This window comes from Marmota monax, unplaced genomic scaffold (genome assembly GCF_021218885.2).
Source record: "Marmota monax isolate L192 unplaced genomic scaffold, Marmota_monax_Labrador192_F-V1.1 WCK01_AAM20220418_F8-fsc00104, whole genome shotgun sequence".
NCBI lineage: Eukaryota > Metazoa > Chordata > Mammalia > Rodentia > Sciuridae > Marmota > Marmota monax.
Genome location: NW_026693836.1, coordinates 4,039,887 through 4,057,396, shown reverse-complemented (window position 1 = coordinate 4,057,396; position 17,510 = coordinate 4,039,887). Strand labels below are relative to the sequence as shown.

The following is a 17,510-nucleotide window of genomic DNA, read 5'->3' as shown; positions in this document are numbered from 1 at the left end:
ACCATGGATCATTTTGAACAGCTGAGGTTTATATATGAGATGCAAATACAAGGAATTTAGAAGCTTTTGAGTTAAAATTTCTCCTTTGACATAAGGAACTATAAAAGGGAAAGAAGAAGAAGAAAGCCTAATGACAAAAACCTTAAGAAGCAGAGCTCCTTGGTCTTATCTTGGATTCCCCAGTGGGGTCCAGTTACCCCCACCTTAGGAAGAACGCATTCCACCAGCCGTCCATGGTCTAAAAGTTGGAGAGAGTGCTTCAAAGCTGGCATCCCCCACCCCCACAATGGGGAGGTGTCCGAGCTGGGGAGTAAGTGGCAGGTCAGCCAACACTTTGCCAAGCTCCAGTCACTCCCTTTTCAGAGGGTGTGCATCAGGGCGTGCCATGTGCCATGTGCCCAGTGCTGGGGTCACATGAGGAACCCTCACTCATTCAATTTAGAAATAGACCTAACCCTTTATGAGAATGACACATCCAATAATAGGCAGGGGCCACCTGTCTTCTCGTGCTCCACTCTCTTCCCACACAAGCTCAGTAACTTCAAACCACTGGCAACTCCCAAATTCACTCCTGAGAGCTTGCTTTCCAGCCGCCCTATTCCCAGCTGCCCAGTCCCTCTACTTCCACATCTCGTCAGTCACAGAATCCTGTCATTTCTATATCCTTGCCTCTCTTAACTTAAAACATTATTCTATTCCCGCTGCCTCCAGCCTTGGCCACCCTCACTGATTCCTCCCTGGACTACTGAAACTGTTCCTGAAGGGCCTTATGATCCTCTAATCCATCTTGCACTGCCACTGAAGTCAGCTATTAAACACCAACACACAGTCCCTACCTAAAAGCACCAGGCTTCCCAATTGTATTTTTGCCCCTCATTCCAGACAAATCCTTATGGCCTTTCTGTCTCAAGAAACAGCATTCCCTCCACAGTACATCCTGCTCTTCCATCTCTATCCCACAACTCATGAATCCTTCAAGATCCAATCTCCTCTGGGAAGCCCTCTCCCGCTCCAGCAGTTGTGAGCCACATTGTCTGTTCCCCTAGCACTTTCTTCATACTTCTATCCTAAATAACACAATGAATGGCAGTGATCTGTTCAAGTACTGGTTTTCCCAGAGATAACGCCATAAAGTCCTTGTGGGAAGGAACCGTATCTTCATTTGTGAACCTGGTTCAGAGTTGCACAAAGCACACACTTGGTGTGACTGAATCCATCAGTCAGTCAGAAGACACACGGAAGGCTATAAGAGGAGTTAGGGTAAAAGGGTGAAAAGATGTTGATGGTCAGGACACCTAAGTCTAGTCCCCAGCTGCCCAGAGTTGTGTGGACATTTATTTATCTCTCTAGGATTTAGTTTCCCACCTAAAAAGGAAGGAGAACTATGTAATTTTCAGGGTCTCTTTAATTCATCTGTTCTAAAATTCAGACTACAGTAAATCTACAGTGAAGACAAGACTATAAAACTCTTTGGCAACAGTATGTTCTTTAGGGAGTCTGGACACCCTCCAAACTCAGCCAGGAGAATGCTCCTTTGCAGGCCTCTAGGCAGGGGGCTAACACTGGTGGTCCCTCCCCTCCAGTCGTCCTCCCCCAGTTGCTTTCTTAAGTTTGGAGAAAATCCCCAGTTGCCCTCTACTCATTTTGCCCCAAAGTGGACTGTTAAATATTATATACAAGAGGGGGAAAAAAAAAGCCTAATGACAAAAATCTAAGATGCATTGAAAGTAACATGACTGCTAAGTTGACCCCCAAGGCTTGATAATCACCTGGTAACCCCATACTCTGGGGGTGGCTGGTACCTCAGCACGGCCACTTCTGTTCTAGCAGGCTGAGGAGCAGGGTAAGGCTTGACCATCTCGTGGAGCATCCCGGGGTGCTGGTCACTGTAGAAAAGTCCGTGATCCTGGTTCTTGCTGACTGGGGACATCATTTGCTTGGTCTTGAAGGGATACTCAGGTGGAGGACCACGAGGGTCTAGCACTTTCGCAGCAGGCTGGGCAGGAGAGGGCCCACCTCCTGCTTTGAACCCCTTTCCATTCCCTGAGCTGGGGAGGTGCTGCTTAGCACCATTCCTCTCCAACGACAGCTGCATGATTCTCTCACTCAGAGAGCGGACATGGCCCTGCTTCAGTTCTTTCAGCGCCTCGTCCTTATGCGCCTGTCCACTGTTGGCACGGTTCACCGTGGGCCTCCCCTCAGTGCGGGACTTCTGACTGGTGCCCCCAGCCATGTAGTAACCGTGGCTCACTGGCCCCTGCTGCTGCTGCTGTTGCTGCTGCTGCTGCTGTTGCCCCCTGAAGAACTGTGACTGGGCTTTGGCCTCCTCATAAGTAGGCAGTTCCTCATTGTTCTGCTGAGGCTGTGTGGACCGGACCTGTTTCTCCATCACCGTATTGTCCACCTGGTGTTCCTGACCCTGCGGTTCCTGGCGTGCCGACTGGTAGACCATTTGTGGGTCTTCTTGAGGGAGGTTTTCCGTGGAAGAAAAGTTGTTTGTAGGGTGAGCTGGTCCTGCACTCCCTGTGGCCTGGTGCTGAATGGCTAGCAAGTTCATGTTCTCGGTGGGGGTGCCATACCGCAGTTGCTCCTGGATCAGCCGCTGTAATACTGTTCCAGCTGCCGCATCCTCGGAACCTCTCATTTCCACCTCTGAGATCCTTAGGAAGTTTGGGGAGTGGAAGTTACAAAGAGGATCCTCTAAAAGACAAACATAAGAAAAAAGGTATCAGGCTGTTCCCCAGGAGATATATGCTTATAAGTATGTGGAACAATTAACATTCTAACTACAGTAGCATTAACGACAAGATTTTAAATATCCCATCACCTCCACCCATTTATCCTGCAATGTATCATGGATGTTTCTCCAATTCACAGTGACTCTGCAACTCTCCATCTCCTCTCCTCCTGCTCCTCTTCGAACTTGCTTCATCCTTCAGCACCTCCTCTCCTTTTCTTTAACCTCTCCAATGGTCCCTTCTCTTCATCCACATAAACATAACCCAAGTCTTTCCCATCTCAAAAAAGAAAAAAAGCCAAAACCCAAATCAAACACAAAGAAACCGTCTTCTCTTGGCCCTACCACAGACCTCTAATTGCTACCCTGCATCTCCCCTTTCCTTCTCCTCTGGTTATCTTCAGCAAGCAACCAACACACTCCGTCTCCATGTTCCAAATGCTCCATCCACTGCTCTGAATAGTAACTAAATCCAGCAAGAGTTTTCCAACTCTCATATTACACACCTAACCTTTCCAAAGCATTCGACATGGTTGATCACGCGCTTCTTGAAATGCTCTTCTAACTTGGCATCCAGGCTGCCCCTCCTCCTGCCTCCGAACACTCGCCTGCTCCCTATTCTCTATCTGTGCCTTCAATTCTACATTTCTGCCCAGGTCTGGGTCTGTCCTGAGTGCTCTTCTGCCCTCACTCAACAGGATATTCATCTCCTCTCCCGAGTCACCACCCCCATATCTAAAACTGCAGCCAACAGCTCTGAAGGCCCTTCTACTTCAACACATACTCCTCTCCCCACACACTTGTCCACCCCAACCTGGGGTTCCCCTGTCTCAGCTACATTCTGTCAGGCCAGAAACTTGGGAGTTTTCCATAGTAATTCCTTCCTCTCCCTGACCTCCAACATCCAGTCATCACCTGTCAATTCTGCTTCCTAAAGATCTCTGCCAACTTTCTTCATTATTCCTGAGCCAATCTCCAAGTTTATTATTAATAACCACAATAACATTTTAAAGTGTACATGACATGGCAGTTGTTACCCTACAATCTCTTCCTATGTTATTTAATTTATCCCATATACAATCCCATGAGGCAGATATTATTACCCAGCTTACAGATGAAGAGAGGCTCAGAGAAGATAAGTCAGAGGCCTCAGAGAGGCAGAACCAAGATCTAACTCCAAATCTATGTACATTCTACAACTTTACAAGTCACTGGCTTCTCACACCCAGACCATTTCAACTTTATGCTCTGACTCTAGTCTCATTGCTATTTCTAAACCCACCCCTCAGATCCCAATCTACCTTCCACATTACCTTGAAAAATTGTTCCAACAGAAAAATTGACTCCTATTACTTCTCTACACAAAAGCCCCAACAATCAATTATAGGATGAAGCTGACATTCTATCATATTGTGTAGCAGGTACTGCTTACCTACTTAGCAACATTTCATGTCACCTGCCACATTTCGTGTCATGCCTGCCCAGCACTGGTAACCCCTTGGAGTTTAACCTCTTGCAATATCTAAGTATGTATAGTTTCCAAAACCCGCTAGCTGTCTCCAGCCTCTAGACTCTCACAGCATTCTTTCCGATCCCTACGAAGAGGCACCTCACCGTGTCTCTTGGGAAATTCTGTGCTTCAGGGGCAGCTCCAAAGCTACCTTCAGAGTAAAACCTTTCCCTGCTGTAGCCCAATAGGCTTGAGCCTTCCTTCTCCAAAGTCCCTATTCCATTTGTACAAATGCCACTGAAGCAAACATCCTAGCAGGCAGCAATTACTTACTTACAAAGACTCCAAACTCCATAAAGGAAAGATTCAAGTCTTCTCATTTGCACTTTCCTAGCACACAGCTCAATGCTGTTCTCAGATATTCAACCAGATATTCAAAACAATACCTAAGTGAGCCCCATGAAACACAACACCTAGATCATTTCCCAATAGTACTATTAAGTAGTGTATGAAGGATATTATATAGCATTATGACTGTAAAAATTCCAGAACTTACTACTGGCATGACTTTGAGTAAATCACTCATACTCTCTGAACCTCAATATCTTCCCCATATTGTGTCCAGGAAGCTGGATTACAACATCTCTGGACAGACTGCACTTGCACAGTTCCAAGCAACAACGGTCCAGTGTTTTTATATATACAGGCAATATGTCATTTTCCCTAAACCATCATTCATCCTCAAGTATATATATTTTCTCGTATATATGGTGTCTTCATCATGAGTCATCCAGAGAGAAATCTCATATTCACTGTTCATCTTTTCTCTCCTTTGCTACCCACATTTAATTAACTGCCAAGCTAGTTTCTTTTTTTCAGTCTAAAGTGAAATAAAAAAAAAAAGTAGTGTGATTGCTTACAATGTATGTATTCAAACACATCTGTGTGTATTTACACAGATATCAATAGAAGGAGGCTTATAATTATCTCTTGTTTTTTTGTTTTTTTTTTTTGTGGGGGGTACTGGGGATTGAACCCAGGGATGCTTACCCACTGAGCCACATCTCCAGATTGTTTTATTTTTTGAGACAAGATCTCCCTAAGTTGCTTAGGACCTCACTAAGTTGCTGAGGCTAACTTTAAACTTGTAATCCTTCTGTCTCAGCCTCCTGAGCCGCTGGAATTACAGGCATTAGTCACTGCACCTGGCACAACTATCTTTTTTTTAATTAAAGACCATCAAGGATTATATTCCTCTGTCTTCCTGGGTATTCAACTTTGAGAAAGTATGAAAGACAATGACATTTTTAGTGTCCTGGCAAGAGCAAAAGACAGCAATTCCATGTTGGTCCCCTAATTCTCATTAAAAATTTTCACATTCACGGTAGTTAGAAGTCAGAACCAAACCCTAGTTTCTACACCAATATGCTTTCCTGTGGAGTCTGTTCTTCCACACCCTCTGGCACCCCTGGGGGGTGCCAGCTCTCCTTACCAGCTTCTGCGAACAGCCTCCTAAAACCTCTTGCCTTTGGCCTCTTCTCCTTCTAATCCACACTTAATATTAGTATATTGTTACTACAATATTCCAATATGACACTATTAGAACATTGTTACAGTATATTATCATCTCCCTTCCTCTACTGGAATTCAAGCTCCAGCCATAGAGAGCATAGTCTATGCATCCATGGGCTGTAACCGCCCCCACACCAAGTGCTCTGCCCCGTACACACAGGCATTTGGAAAATGACTGCCAAGGAAACCAATAATTTTACAGAGTAGACCCTCAAGCTCACCTTTGATCATAGGCTCTCCCTGTCCATCTGGCAAAACAACAACAACAACATCAAAACACTTCACCTTTGTGACCTCAGGCAAGTTATTTGGCCTCTCTGAATCTTTCTCCTTTGAAAAATGCAGAAGCTAAATATTTGCCTCATAGGAACATACGTGAAGTAAAGTCAAAACATTCCTTACCTCCAGAGAATGTTTACTACAAGTGAGATGGACACCAAAGTTCAAAAACCAAAAGAGATTATCAAGAGTACTCACAGATGAATTGCCAAATAACTATAATAAGCAATAAAAAACCCAAGGAAACAGATCAGTGTGGGTTGGACAGATCCACTCACTCATTCAACAAATACGCACTGCAAACCTATTTTATTCCAGACCTGCCAACAGGTGTTAGAGTTATGAGACTAAAGAGAATAGAGTCCTCGCCTCTTGGGGTAACAGATCTGAAAGGCTTAATGAAACAAACATGTTTAAATAAGAATAAGATTTTTTTAATAAGACTAGAAGAAAAATTTGAACAAAAATAAAAATCATTCTAGAGGAAAATGACTTATCTGAATGATTAAAGAAATAAAAATATGAATGGGTCTCAATAAACATGAAAACTATGGAATTCTATTTTCACTGAAGTGAGAGAAAAATGAGTTACAAGCACATTTGGTAGGAACCATAAGATTCTCCCCAGAAGTATTTTTAGAGATTCCCTCATAGTTTCACCAGTCTCAAAAACAGAAAAAAAGAAGAGTTTGAAAAAGGGTGAGGAAAAGTATTTAAAAATTAGAGAAAATTTAGGGATTAAATGATATAATTCTGAAATACATACACACACACACACACAGTCTCACAAGGGGAGTCACATACTACAATAAAATAGTCTTATTAACAGTAAAGCACAGCATGAATAAAAATAAGGCATCTACCAACAAAGAGACAACTAATGACCCAATATGCTAATTTTAAGATAAGCACAGATAAAAAGAAAAATCTGAGTTACAGTAGTCTCTCTTTCTCCTCAGGAATACATTTCAAGATCCCCAGTGGACACCTGACACCAAGGCTAGTACTCAGCCCTACACATGTCAAGTTTTTCATGTGCATACACACCTATGATAAAGTTGAATTTATAAATTAAGCATGCTAAGAGATCGACAACAACAACTAAAAATTAAATAGAACAATTGTAACAACATACTGTAAGAAAAGTTGTCTAAAACTTGCAAATTTTTCTTTGTGCTTTTTTTCATTTAGTATTTTTGGATCATGGTTGACCTTGGGTAACTGAAAATGCAAAAAGCAAAACCACATATAAAGGAAAGCTATTGCATCAAAAGAGATAAAAATGAGAGACATATGGTCACTTTGTTTTCCAATACGAGTCAGCAAAAGGACTTACCAACTTTTTCCCTGATGCTACTATTTGCCTCCACCGTCAAAGCAGATGCTTCATGCCTCCCAGAGTAAAGCTGAAAGTCCGAGAAAAAGTAGCTGGTGTCTTCTAGAATCTGCACAGGACTGCTAGGGCTGTAAGAGACAGGAGCGGGTGCTGGGAGGAAGAAAGTAATGTGTATGTTAGTGCCAATCAAGTGCCCCCTCTTCCTGTGTGACTCATGACAGCCCACAAGGCATGCTCCCACATTTCAACCCACAGCAGGAGCGCCCTATCTTTTTGATTCATAAAATTCCAAAGTTACTACTCAGAATCATCACAAGTCCAGCCACCCACAAAAATGACCCATGAGGTCAACACACAGTCCTCAAGACACGCTGAGCAGAAGCATGGATGCCTCACATGTTCCAGTTCCAAGGGCAGCAGCAGCAGCACCATCCAAAGCCAAGTCCTCAAGTTCAGAATGATCAAGAAGGGAGATAGAAAGGAGGGAGATGGGAAGGCCAGAAAAGGAAAACCAACGTGTGAAGAGCAGATATCTCTCACAACATAAACGAGCTCAAGGAAGAGGTGGTCACTTTGTCAGACGATATGCTTGCAAGAGAATGTCCCAGCCCAGGACAGAATACTTAGGCCTCACTCAAAGATTTCTGAAGTCGTGTGCTGCAGCACGGAGCTGAGGTTCTGGAGTCTGGGCCTCTGCCAAGCACTGGCCTTTCAGCTCCAGTTTCTCTGCTTCACACACAAACCAGAGTGTGCTTCCTCTTCCAATTAAATGTGACACTGAACTCAGTCCTACAGCCACTGAACATGAAATACCACTACAGTGACACCGACAGTACACACAAAATATCCATGGGAACTTTCAGCAGGATGGGTCTAGCCTGTTTCCTGCTCTGCAAATATCTCTGTGTGGGCACCATGTGTAAGGCTGTTTTTAGCAAAAGTAACTTAGTTAACTCTGGAGAGTCAAACATTTTTAAAAAATTAAAATCCTTTCTCAAAGACAATTCTAAGAAAAAATGCTGTTCAGCAATCGCTTTGAACTGGTCATTTGAATTTCTTCCTAGGTTTGTTTTCTACCCATTTCCCACAACGTGAAGCTACTAGTAAGCCACTAATTATACCAAGGGCTGTGAGATGGGAATGCACTGGTGGTCTTCCTGAGTTTCTTTACCTCGACAAGTGAATAGCATTTATATGTGCTACTGAATCATAGGCACATCTGCCCTAGAAAGAAAGAAGATTTTGATAACTATTTACCTTATAAATTTAAAATAAAAATAGTTGTGACTCTCACTTTGTGAAATGACATATTGTATGAAGATAGTCTAAAATCATAGTTCAAATGCACAGGACGCTATTTCTCAGTCTCTCTCTCTCTCTCTCTCCCTCTGTTTTTTTTTTATTTTTGTTTTTTGTTTTTTCTTTGTTTTGCCAATCTACAAGGACTATTCCACAAAGAAACTCAAATCTTTCCTGGTCCTCATCTTCTACACCTGTATATATATAAATATAAATATAAAAATCTGAACATCTAAGGCTAAAATCAGGATCCTAGATGGCCAGGATCCAAAGCCAAATCCTGACCTGGCTTCTGTTTTCAGGCAGGTAGAAAACTAGGGAGGTACAAGGTACAATCCTGGCTGCATGTCAAAATCTCCCGTGGAACTTTTAAAACCCAGCCTCAAGCAGACCTATTCATTTGGAAGCTGGGGGTTGCGTTCAGGCATCTATAATTTATAAAGCTCTTTAAATGACCCCAATGAGCAGCCAAACTTGGGAAGCTTTAAGCTAGGGGGAGAACGTCCACATAATGGAACACAAACACACACACACACAAACACACACACACACACACACCCATACACACAACACCTTTCTGCGCCTCCACCCCATTCCTCCCATCAAGTCAAAGAGGAGCTGACAGCCCATCTGCTTCAATAAAAGAAACAGTCATATTTTCTGCAGGATGAGAGATAGGGGTTAAATTTCATTTTGCTGCATATGGATTTCCAGTTTCCCTAGCACCATTGTTGAAGAGATGATCTTTTCTCCAATATATGTTTATGGTGCCTTTGTCTAGTATGAGATAACTGTATATATGTGGGTTTGTCTCTGTGTCTTCTATTCTGTTCCATTGGTCTTCATGTCTATTTCGGTACCAATATCATGCTGTTATTGTTACTGTAGCTCTGTAGTATAATTTAAGGTCTAGTACTGTGATACCTTCAGCTTCGCTTTTCTCACTAAAGGCTATTCTGGGCCTCTTATTTTTCCAAATGAATTTCATGATTGCTTTTTCTATTTCTCTCTCTCTCATACCCTGCACAAAACTCAACTCAAAGTGGTTCAAGGACCTAGGCATTAGACCAGAGATGTATATCCACTAGAAGAAAATGTAGGCCCAACACTCCATCATGGTGGCTTAGGAACTGAATTCCTCAAAAAGACTCCTCTCCTAAAGCACAAGAAGTAAAATCAAGAATCAATAGGTAGGATGGTATCAAACTAAAAAGCTTCTTCACAGCAGAGGAAATAATCAAGAGCATGAAGAGAAAGCCTACAGAATGGGAGAAAATCTTTGCCACCTGCACCTCAGATAGAGCATTCATTTCCAGGATATATATAAAGAACTCAAAAAATTAACACTAAAAAAATCAAATAACCCAATTAATAAATGGGCAAAGGAACTAAAGAAATATGAATGGTCAACAGTATATGAAAAAATGTTCAACATCTCTAGCAATTAGAGAAGTGCAAACTAAAATTACACTGAGATTTCATCTCACTCCAGTCAGAATGACAATCAAGAATACAAGTAACAATAAATGTTGGCGAGGATGTGGAGAAAGGGGCACACTCATACATTGCTGGTGAGACTGCAAATTGGTGCAACCACTCTGGAAAGCAGTATGGAGATTGCTCAGAAAACTTGAAATGGAACCACCATTTGACCCAGTTATCTCACTCCTTGGTATATACCCAAAGGACTTAAAATTAATAGTGACACAGCCACATCAATGTCCATAGCAGCTCAATTTACAAAAGTTAAGCTATGGAACCAACCTAGGTGCCCTTCAACAGATGGATAAAGAAAATGTGATATATATTGACAATGGAATACTACTCAGCCATAAAGAAAATGGAAGTATGGCATTTGCCTGGAAATGGTTGGAACTGGAGACTATCATGCTAAGTGAAATAAGCCAGTCCCCCAAAACCAAAGCTGAATGTTCTCACTGATATGTGGATGCTAACACACAAATAAGGGGGCAGGGAGAATAGAAGTTCATTGGATTAGACAAAGGGAAATAAGGGAAGGGAGGGAGATGAGTATAGGAAAGACAGTAGAATGAATCGGATATAGCTTTCTTATTTTTAATATATGAATACATGACCAATGAAATTCCACATCACATACAACCGCAAGAATGGGATCACAATTAGAATAAGATGTACACCATATTTGTATAAATATATGAAAATATACTCTACTGTCATGTGTAACTAAAAAGAACAAATTAAAAGTGATATTTTTAAAAAATAGACTTGGGTCAGGAATGACATGTTGCAGCATATTACACTTTGGGTGATCCCTTCTAGTCACATGACTAAGAATTTCAAATGATAAAAGAGCAAACCTCTAATAAAATGGAGGTATGTATGTATAAACAAATGTATATAAAGGAGAGCATAGATGTGTGGAGCTCAGATGGAGCCCTGCACTAAGCCATTCACTACAACACTGGTAGGAATTACTTTTCCCCACTTTACCCATGGGCTACCAACTAAGAGTAGATTCAAGAGCTCTAGGGCCTCAGGACACTGAACAGAGTGGTCTCCAAATGGGCTTACACACACACACAACTCTCCCTCTCTCTCCCTCTCTCTCGGACTGAGGCACATGATGCTCAACTAGTGCCTCCTTTCTCCATTCACATGTGGAGGCCATTGCCTCACGTTCCCACAGATGCCATCATTCCTTGATGCTGAAGAAAGGCAGGAGAGCTGAGTGGATGACCAGAACAGGCCTCTGAGGCAGGCAGGCAGGCAGGTGGCCCCTTTTTTTATCACTCCACTAAAGCCAGGAATCAGTCAGGGGTGAGCTATCCCAGCACCAAGGCGGCCTGAAGGAATCACACTTCTTGCTCTCTCACCAGCAGGGCAAGGAAAAGTGGCAGTACCATCCATGTGCCACAGGATCTGCACTGTATTCCTGGGCCACACGGTACACATCTAAGAGAGGCTGGTCCCATCCTCTGCCTATTTTAGTTCACTGTCTTCCCTAGGAGCTCCTGTACCTCAAGTTGAGTCTATTTTCTGAAACCAAATGATCTAACTTGACAGGGTCAAAGATGTCTGAAATGAGAAACGAGAAGGAGAGGCGTGGTGTGAGGGGAAAGCTATCATCTTGGCTGGGAGTTCATAACCAGGAGTGGAGTTGTGACAAACAACAGGAGGCCCCAGATACCACTACCACCCAGAAAGGCCCTGCAAGGCTGGCTCGGGCCCAGCAACCCAGCAACACTGCCAGTTTAGGGGGGTTCTGGCCTCTTGAGGATTCTGGGGGCTCAACAGTGTGTGGTATTATGGTGTAGATGCCCACAGGGGTGCCAGAAGAGCTATTTCTATATAAAAAGTCTGATCTTAGTGGTTAACTTACAATTATCTTCTTCCAAACCAGAACCCTGTCTGAGGATCACCACTCACATGCTTCAGTGTGCAGGGGAGGTGGCCAAAGCACCAGAGACCCAGCCAGAGTCAGTGTAAAGATTCAGTTGTCTGGGAGGGTTTCTCTGGAGAGGGGGCACATGCAGCTCCCAGGGGCCCTGCCCAGAAGGAAAGCGGAGATCTATTTGTGCTGCATTTAACATGATATTTTGAGATGTTTTCAGGATTGCTGAAGGTTTAACATTTATGTTTTATATTTGATACATTTCACCAGCTTAGCTCCTAAATGACAAAATGCACACATCCCTTGTCAACACAGAAATTCTGGCTCCCCTCTCACTGAGCCTGACTGCTTCTAGCTTACTGAAGAAGCAAGGAACGTTCCCCCATCATGGTTTAGACTTTCTTTGTGACTGTCCAGAGGCCTTCAGGTAATGTGACCTGAACAACACCTCTGTCCTTACTCAACAGTGGCAACAACAAAGGGTTCCACTGTTGAAGGAGAAAGGAATTAAGGTAAAATGAAATTAGTTTTCTCAGGGAGGCAAGAGGCACAACAAGGGCCCTGGAGACCTGCTCCTCTTCTTTACCTTCCACCATAACTGGTGAACTCCCAAGGAGCAGATCCTGCATCTGATACCAAGCCAATAGATCAGGCTCAGAAGTCTCCTTTAGGTTTAAAGGCTGGAGGACATTAAAGTGTCACCCCACTATCATTCAACACACACACACCACGGGGAATCCTTGTCCTTACACTCCGCTCTGGCACTGCACTCCCTTGCATATAACCATTTGGGTTCCAGGTTGCACTTTGATTTTGAAGTTTTTTGTTTGTTTGTTTGTTTTGTTTTTTAATAATCAGGCCCCTATGTTAGCTGTCAATAGTCTTGCTGGTCCCCTCAGCAACCCAGCATCCTGTAACATCTTCATTTTCTGAGTACAAACCTCTAACTTCACCCCAACCCATCTCCAACTACTTTAAAGTTCATTCCAGCAAATTTACCTCCTCCAGAACGTCTTCACCCTCCCAAACACCAGCCTCCCTTCCCTCAAATGCCACAGCAATTATGTTCTGAGGTGCACAAAGCCAGGACATCAACATCGATGGCCTAGTATTTTGCAGTTGTCATTAAATCTAAGCTGATGTTATTGCCCTGGTGAAGTTATAAGCCCTTTGAAGAAAACACCATACTGTGCATTTGTTAATTTCTACAGGTGGCATATAAAATATATGCTCTCTGACAACTATGCTCTCTGATGGAGAGAACATGGCAATACTCTGCCCAATGGTCTTGCTGGCTGTCAAGTAAGAGAAGGTCCAAGATCCCTTCTATGCCAGTTTCTGAGAGTTCCAGATAATCCCTGCACCTTTCCATCCCCTAAAATACAGGGGCACGTACTTTCTCCTTTGCAGCCAATACTGGTGCTTTGAGTTCTGCAGGCCAGAAGACCATTCCTCAACGATCCACTAATTGCAAAACAACTCCCTGGTGTTGCCAAAGTGAGAACCTCTCTGCCAGCTACATGTAATCCAAAACCTCCCCATGCATTGAAAAACAATTGCACTGTCTGGAGTAGAACAATCTCCTCTAACTATAATAGAGAGTTTAACCGCAGCAACAAATAATTCTATGACTTCTACCTTTTCTTTCAAAGGGCTAAGGAATTTGCCAAGTGTGCCAGTGACCTCAAAGTTAAACCTAAGCATTAAACCTTCTGATTCTGGCAGACCTTGAGTTTTTCTGGACAGTGAAATACCCAGCTCAGGGAGCAGGATGCCCTGGAAACAATGCTTAGAAGGGGCCTAAAGAACCTGCAATCTGTACCTGAAAAATAAGGGTCTAGCCTGTTCCCAGGTCCCATGTGAAAGAAAGCAAGCTAGCTCATCTGGGGTCGGCCAACTTACAGTCCACACATTGAGACCCACGTGAAGCACAGACAGGCAATGGGCCCTCCTCTACAGACACCTGCACACAACACACATATTGTTAAAAAAGAAACAGGAATCCCCACCATTAAGCCAAAAGTACAGCCAGAACATGATTTCTCACTCTTTTCCCCTGGGAACCATTATTTGAAACCCAAGGTTTGTGGCTGGGTGTCAGAGGTGGGGTTACCAAGATTCCCAATCCCTATACTGTGTGGCCTTCCAAACAGGCATCAAACTCGAATTCCAATCCTGGACCAATCCATCTATTCTAGAAAACAAGTGAAATCAATACACTAATACCTATTTAATTTAGACTCAATCTAAAATGTGTGATGAACAATTTTGTCTGAATTTTAACTTAGTGATATGTATTAGAAATATCTCTGATATTATCAGTGTAAAGCAAAATGCCAAACATGTGCTTAACCTAATAGGATCTATAAATAAAGAGAAACGAGTAAGATAGTTCTAGACCTGAGTAGGATGGATTTGGTCCCAAAGACCAGCATGCACACAGCTACCCTTGTTCATCACAGCCCAAGTGCTCTATGTGAAGGACACACCACCATCTCTAGAGGCCCAGGGGTAATTTACTGCTACTCCTTGACTGAGGGGAGGGACATGGTGTCTCAATGACAAGGAGAGACCTGGGAGGCGAGGCGAGGAGTGTGTGTACCCACCATGGGTAGGGAGAGGAGGGAGCCAAGGAAGATAAGCCTATCATGGGAAAAGAGAATCACAGGACTGAGTCACAGAAGTATTTTGTGTCTTTAAGGGACAGTATCTTAACTGTGGGCAAGGAAGATGAAGCCACATCTGTAGAACCTGTATTTAGTATTCACAGGGTGTTCTTAAAAGCTTTAGCACATTATTTTCACAACACTGTAGAACTGGAGAATAATTTAGAGATCAGGTTCAACTTTTTTGTGTGCGGGGGAGGGGGGTGCACCAGGGATTGAACTCAGGGGGCACTCAGCCATCGAACCACATCCCCAGCCCTATTTTGTATTTTATTTAGAGATAGGGTCACACTGAGTTGCTGAGCGCCTCGCTTTTGCTGAGGCTGGCTTTGAACTTGCGATCCCCCTGCCTCAGCCTCCTGAGCCGCTGGGATTACAAGCATGTGCCACTGCACCCAGCCAGGTTCAGCTTATAACTACACCACACTCCCTTCCTGACAAGCCAATCAGCCAATTAAATACTTTGAATATTAGAGAATGCTGAAGTCATAGTGTAAGTCTTGGGGGCAGATGCTACCATCCATTACAGAAGCCACAGGGTCCCTTCCTGGTCCAGGATTTGGAATGTCCTAAACTTATTCCCAATGTACTGAGGACTTACTCTTGAGGATGTGACACAAAGATGAAAGGCTGTGGGTACATTTTCGTGACAGCACTTTCACCAGTAGTGATTGCTATGGCCTCTGTTTTCTGAGCCTTCCCATTAATTTGTGACAGCCCAATATATTTCCAATTAATTTTTTTGTGTGTAGTTAAGTTAGTCAAAGTCACTATGTGCTACTTACAATCAAGAATCTGATAGAGAGATTTATATTTTAAAAATTAATTGCTCTGACTCTCATATTATCACAACATTGTTTGTATCTTAAATAATAGATGACTTAGCACCATCTTGAATTATAGTACATCATATCAATTGTCCCAACTATCCTAAATAAATACCTGCAGTTCCCTCAAAGCTTTCTCCATCTGGAGGGCCTTTCTGCCCTATGAGTCTAGGAGATTCTTACTTTGGTACATACTAGACGCTAAAGCACATATTTTAACCATCAAAAAGTCCTTTGGTCTTTTGAAACACTATTGTAGTGCCATTTGCTTCACGAAGTCACCTATCCCTTCTCTTCCAAATTTCTGTGTGCCACTCTGGACTCCGACAACATTCTATGAATATTGATGAAACAGTCTATATTAAGCTGCCTATGCATTCAGTTTTTTCTCCCCCCATTTAACTTGTAAATTTTTAACAGTAGAACCCAAGTCTTACTCACCTAGTATCTCCAATTGCGCGCAGGAATAAGATCACAGTAAGTATTCAGTGCATATTCACTGAATCAATGAACAATCTGCATATGTTTACAATATCTAAAAGTTTTTAGTATAATGGGGACTAAATAAATACATCAACCTAGTAGATAGAGAAATGCAATTTAAAACAACCAGTTATAGGCATATTCTTCATTCTACAGAATTCAGCTCACCGGTGAGTGTCTATTTTGGGGTCTCTTTCAAACTACTCAGGAGAACAAGGTAAAAGCTACTGGGATAAAAAAAAAGAAAAAAGAAAAAAAATGAGACAGAGAGAGACAGCCACCTACTGCTAAAATTGGTTAATTAAAGTATGCTGTGATTCAGTTAGAAGTAACATTACAGGACTTGTGTAGCTTGAGCACACACTCGCATTTAGAGAAAGGTGTTTGTCCCTTGCAGGCAGGCCCTATGCCTGGGGACTACAGCCAGGCAGAGTTGGGGGACCTCTTCACTCACCATAAAAAAAAAGAGAGAGGAATATTCCCAGTCCTACCTATTATACCAAGTATACTGTGATAGAATCCATAATAAAAGAACCTTACAAGGAAAAGGCAGTTCATAACATTTGGATTTTAATATAAAACCCAAAGACTACTTAACTATCTTGAATCAAATTGTACATGGGTATCATTATAATTCATATTTCCTATTGATGTCTTTGGTGCATAACTTATCTAAAACTAAGACCAAAAGTACCCAGACTTCAAAGATTCTTTTCCACATATAAGCTTAAACCTCAGTTACTGACATTTCACACTCTTTAGTTTCACTCCTTTTGTTTGGACCTATCAGAAGGCATCTCAGGACCACAAAAGTATTCTTTTGTGGCCCTGGCACACACTGTCTTCCCCCTAAGAGAAAAAAAGTATTACTAACATGACTGCCAAACTTTAATATGTTTGCATCCCTGAGTGCAGTCGGAAGTACCTGACACTCTTTTAACAAAGGAAAACAAACAAGATGGAAAGCTTTAAAATAAACCCCTAGGCATAAAATGGCCATATGTCTACATAGTTATGTTCCTCAAAGCTCCCCTCTCACCCACACCACCAAGACAGCAGAGCACTTCACACTTGCTGTCACTCAGTTCCTCCAGCCTTCCCACATCATTGTGGCTGGGTGACACTGGGAAGTGCGTCAGGCAGCGCCATCCCACAGGGACAGGATTCTCTCAAGAGGCAAGTACACATCCACCTAGCTGGTAAAGCACTATGGGCTCATGGATGAACTACATCATTTAAAGCAACCAGTACTTGCCAAGAAACCAGATATGCCCTTAGAAATAAAAGAGCACCATCAAAAATTTACTGAGACGCTATTAGTTCAGGTACATTCCTTACAAAAGTTATGTTATTTGATTATTACCACCCTACTTCCATTTTGTTGATAGAGATACTGAGGCTCACATGGGTTAAGAAGTGCCCAGAGCCACGAAACCAGCCAGCAGTACGGTCTCTTCAAAGCAAAGATTTGTTGGTGTTTTGTTTTTT

The 17,510-nt window shown here is 42.7% G+C and overlaps 1 protein-coding gene across 3 annotated transcripts in view; it reads right to left on the bottom strand.

Moving 5' to 3' along the window:
* Amotl1 (angiomotin like 1) overlaps positions 1–17,510 on the bottom strand; it is a 156,532-nt gene that overhangs the window by 67,302 nt on the left and 71,720 nt on the right. For all 3 annotated transcript variants that reach the window (XM_058584971.1, XM_058584972.1, XM_046462348.2), the window contains 2 exons: positions 7,375–7,524; positions 1,770–2,700 (listed from right to left, as the gene is read on the bottom strand). In XM_058584971.1, coding sequence (XP_058440954.1) covers positions 1,770–2,700; positions 7,375–7,524 — 1,081 coding nt within the window. The remainder of the gene's footprint in view (positions 1–1,769; positions 2,701–7,374; positions 7,525–17,510) is intronic.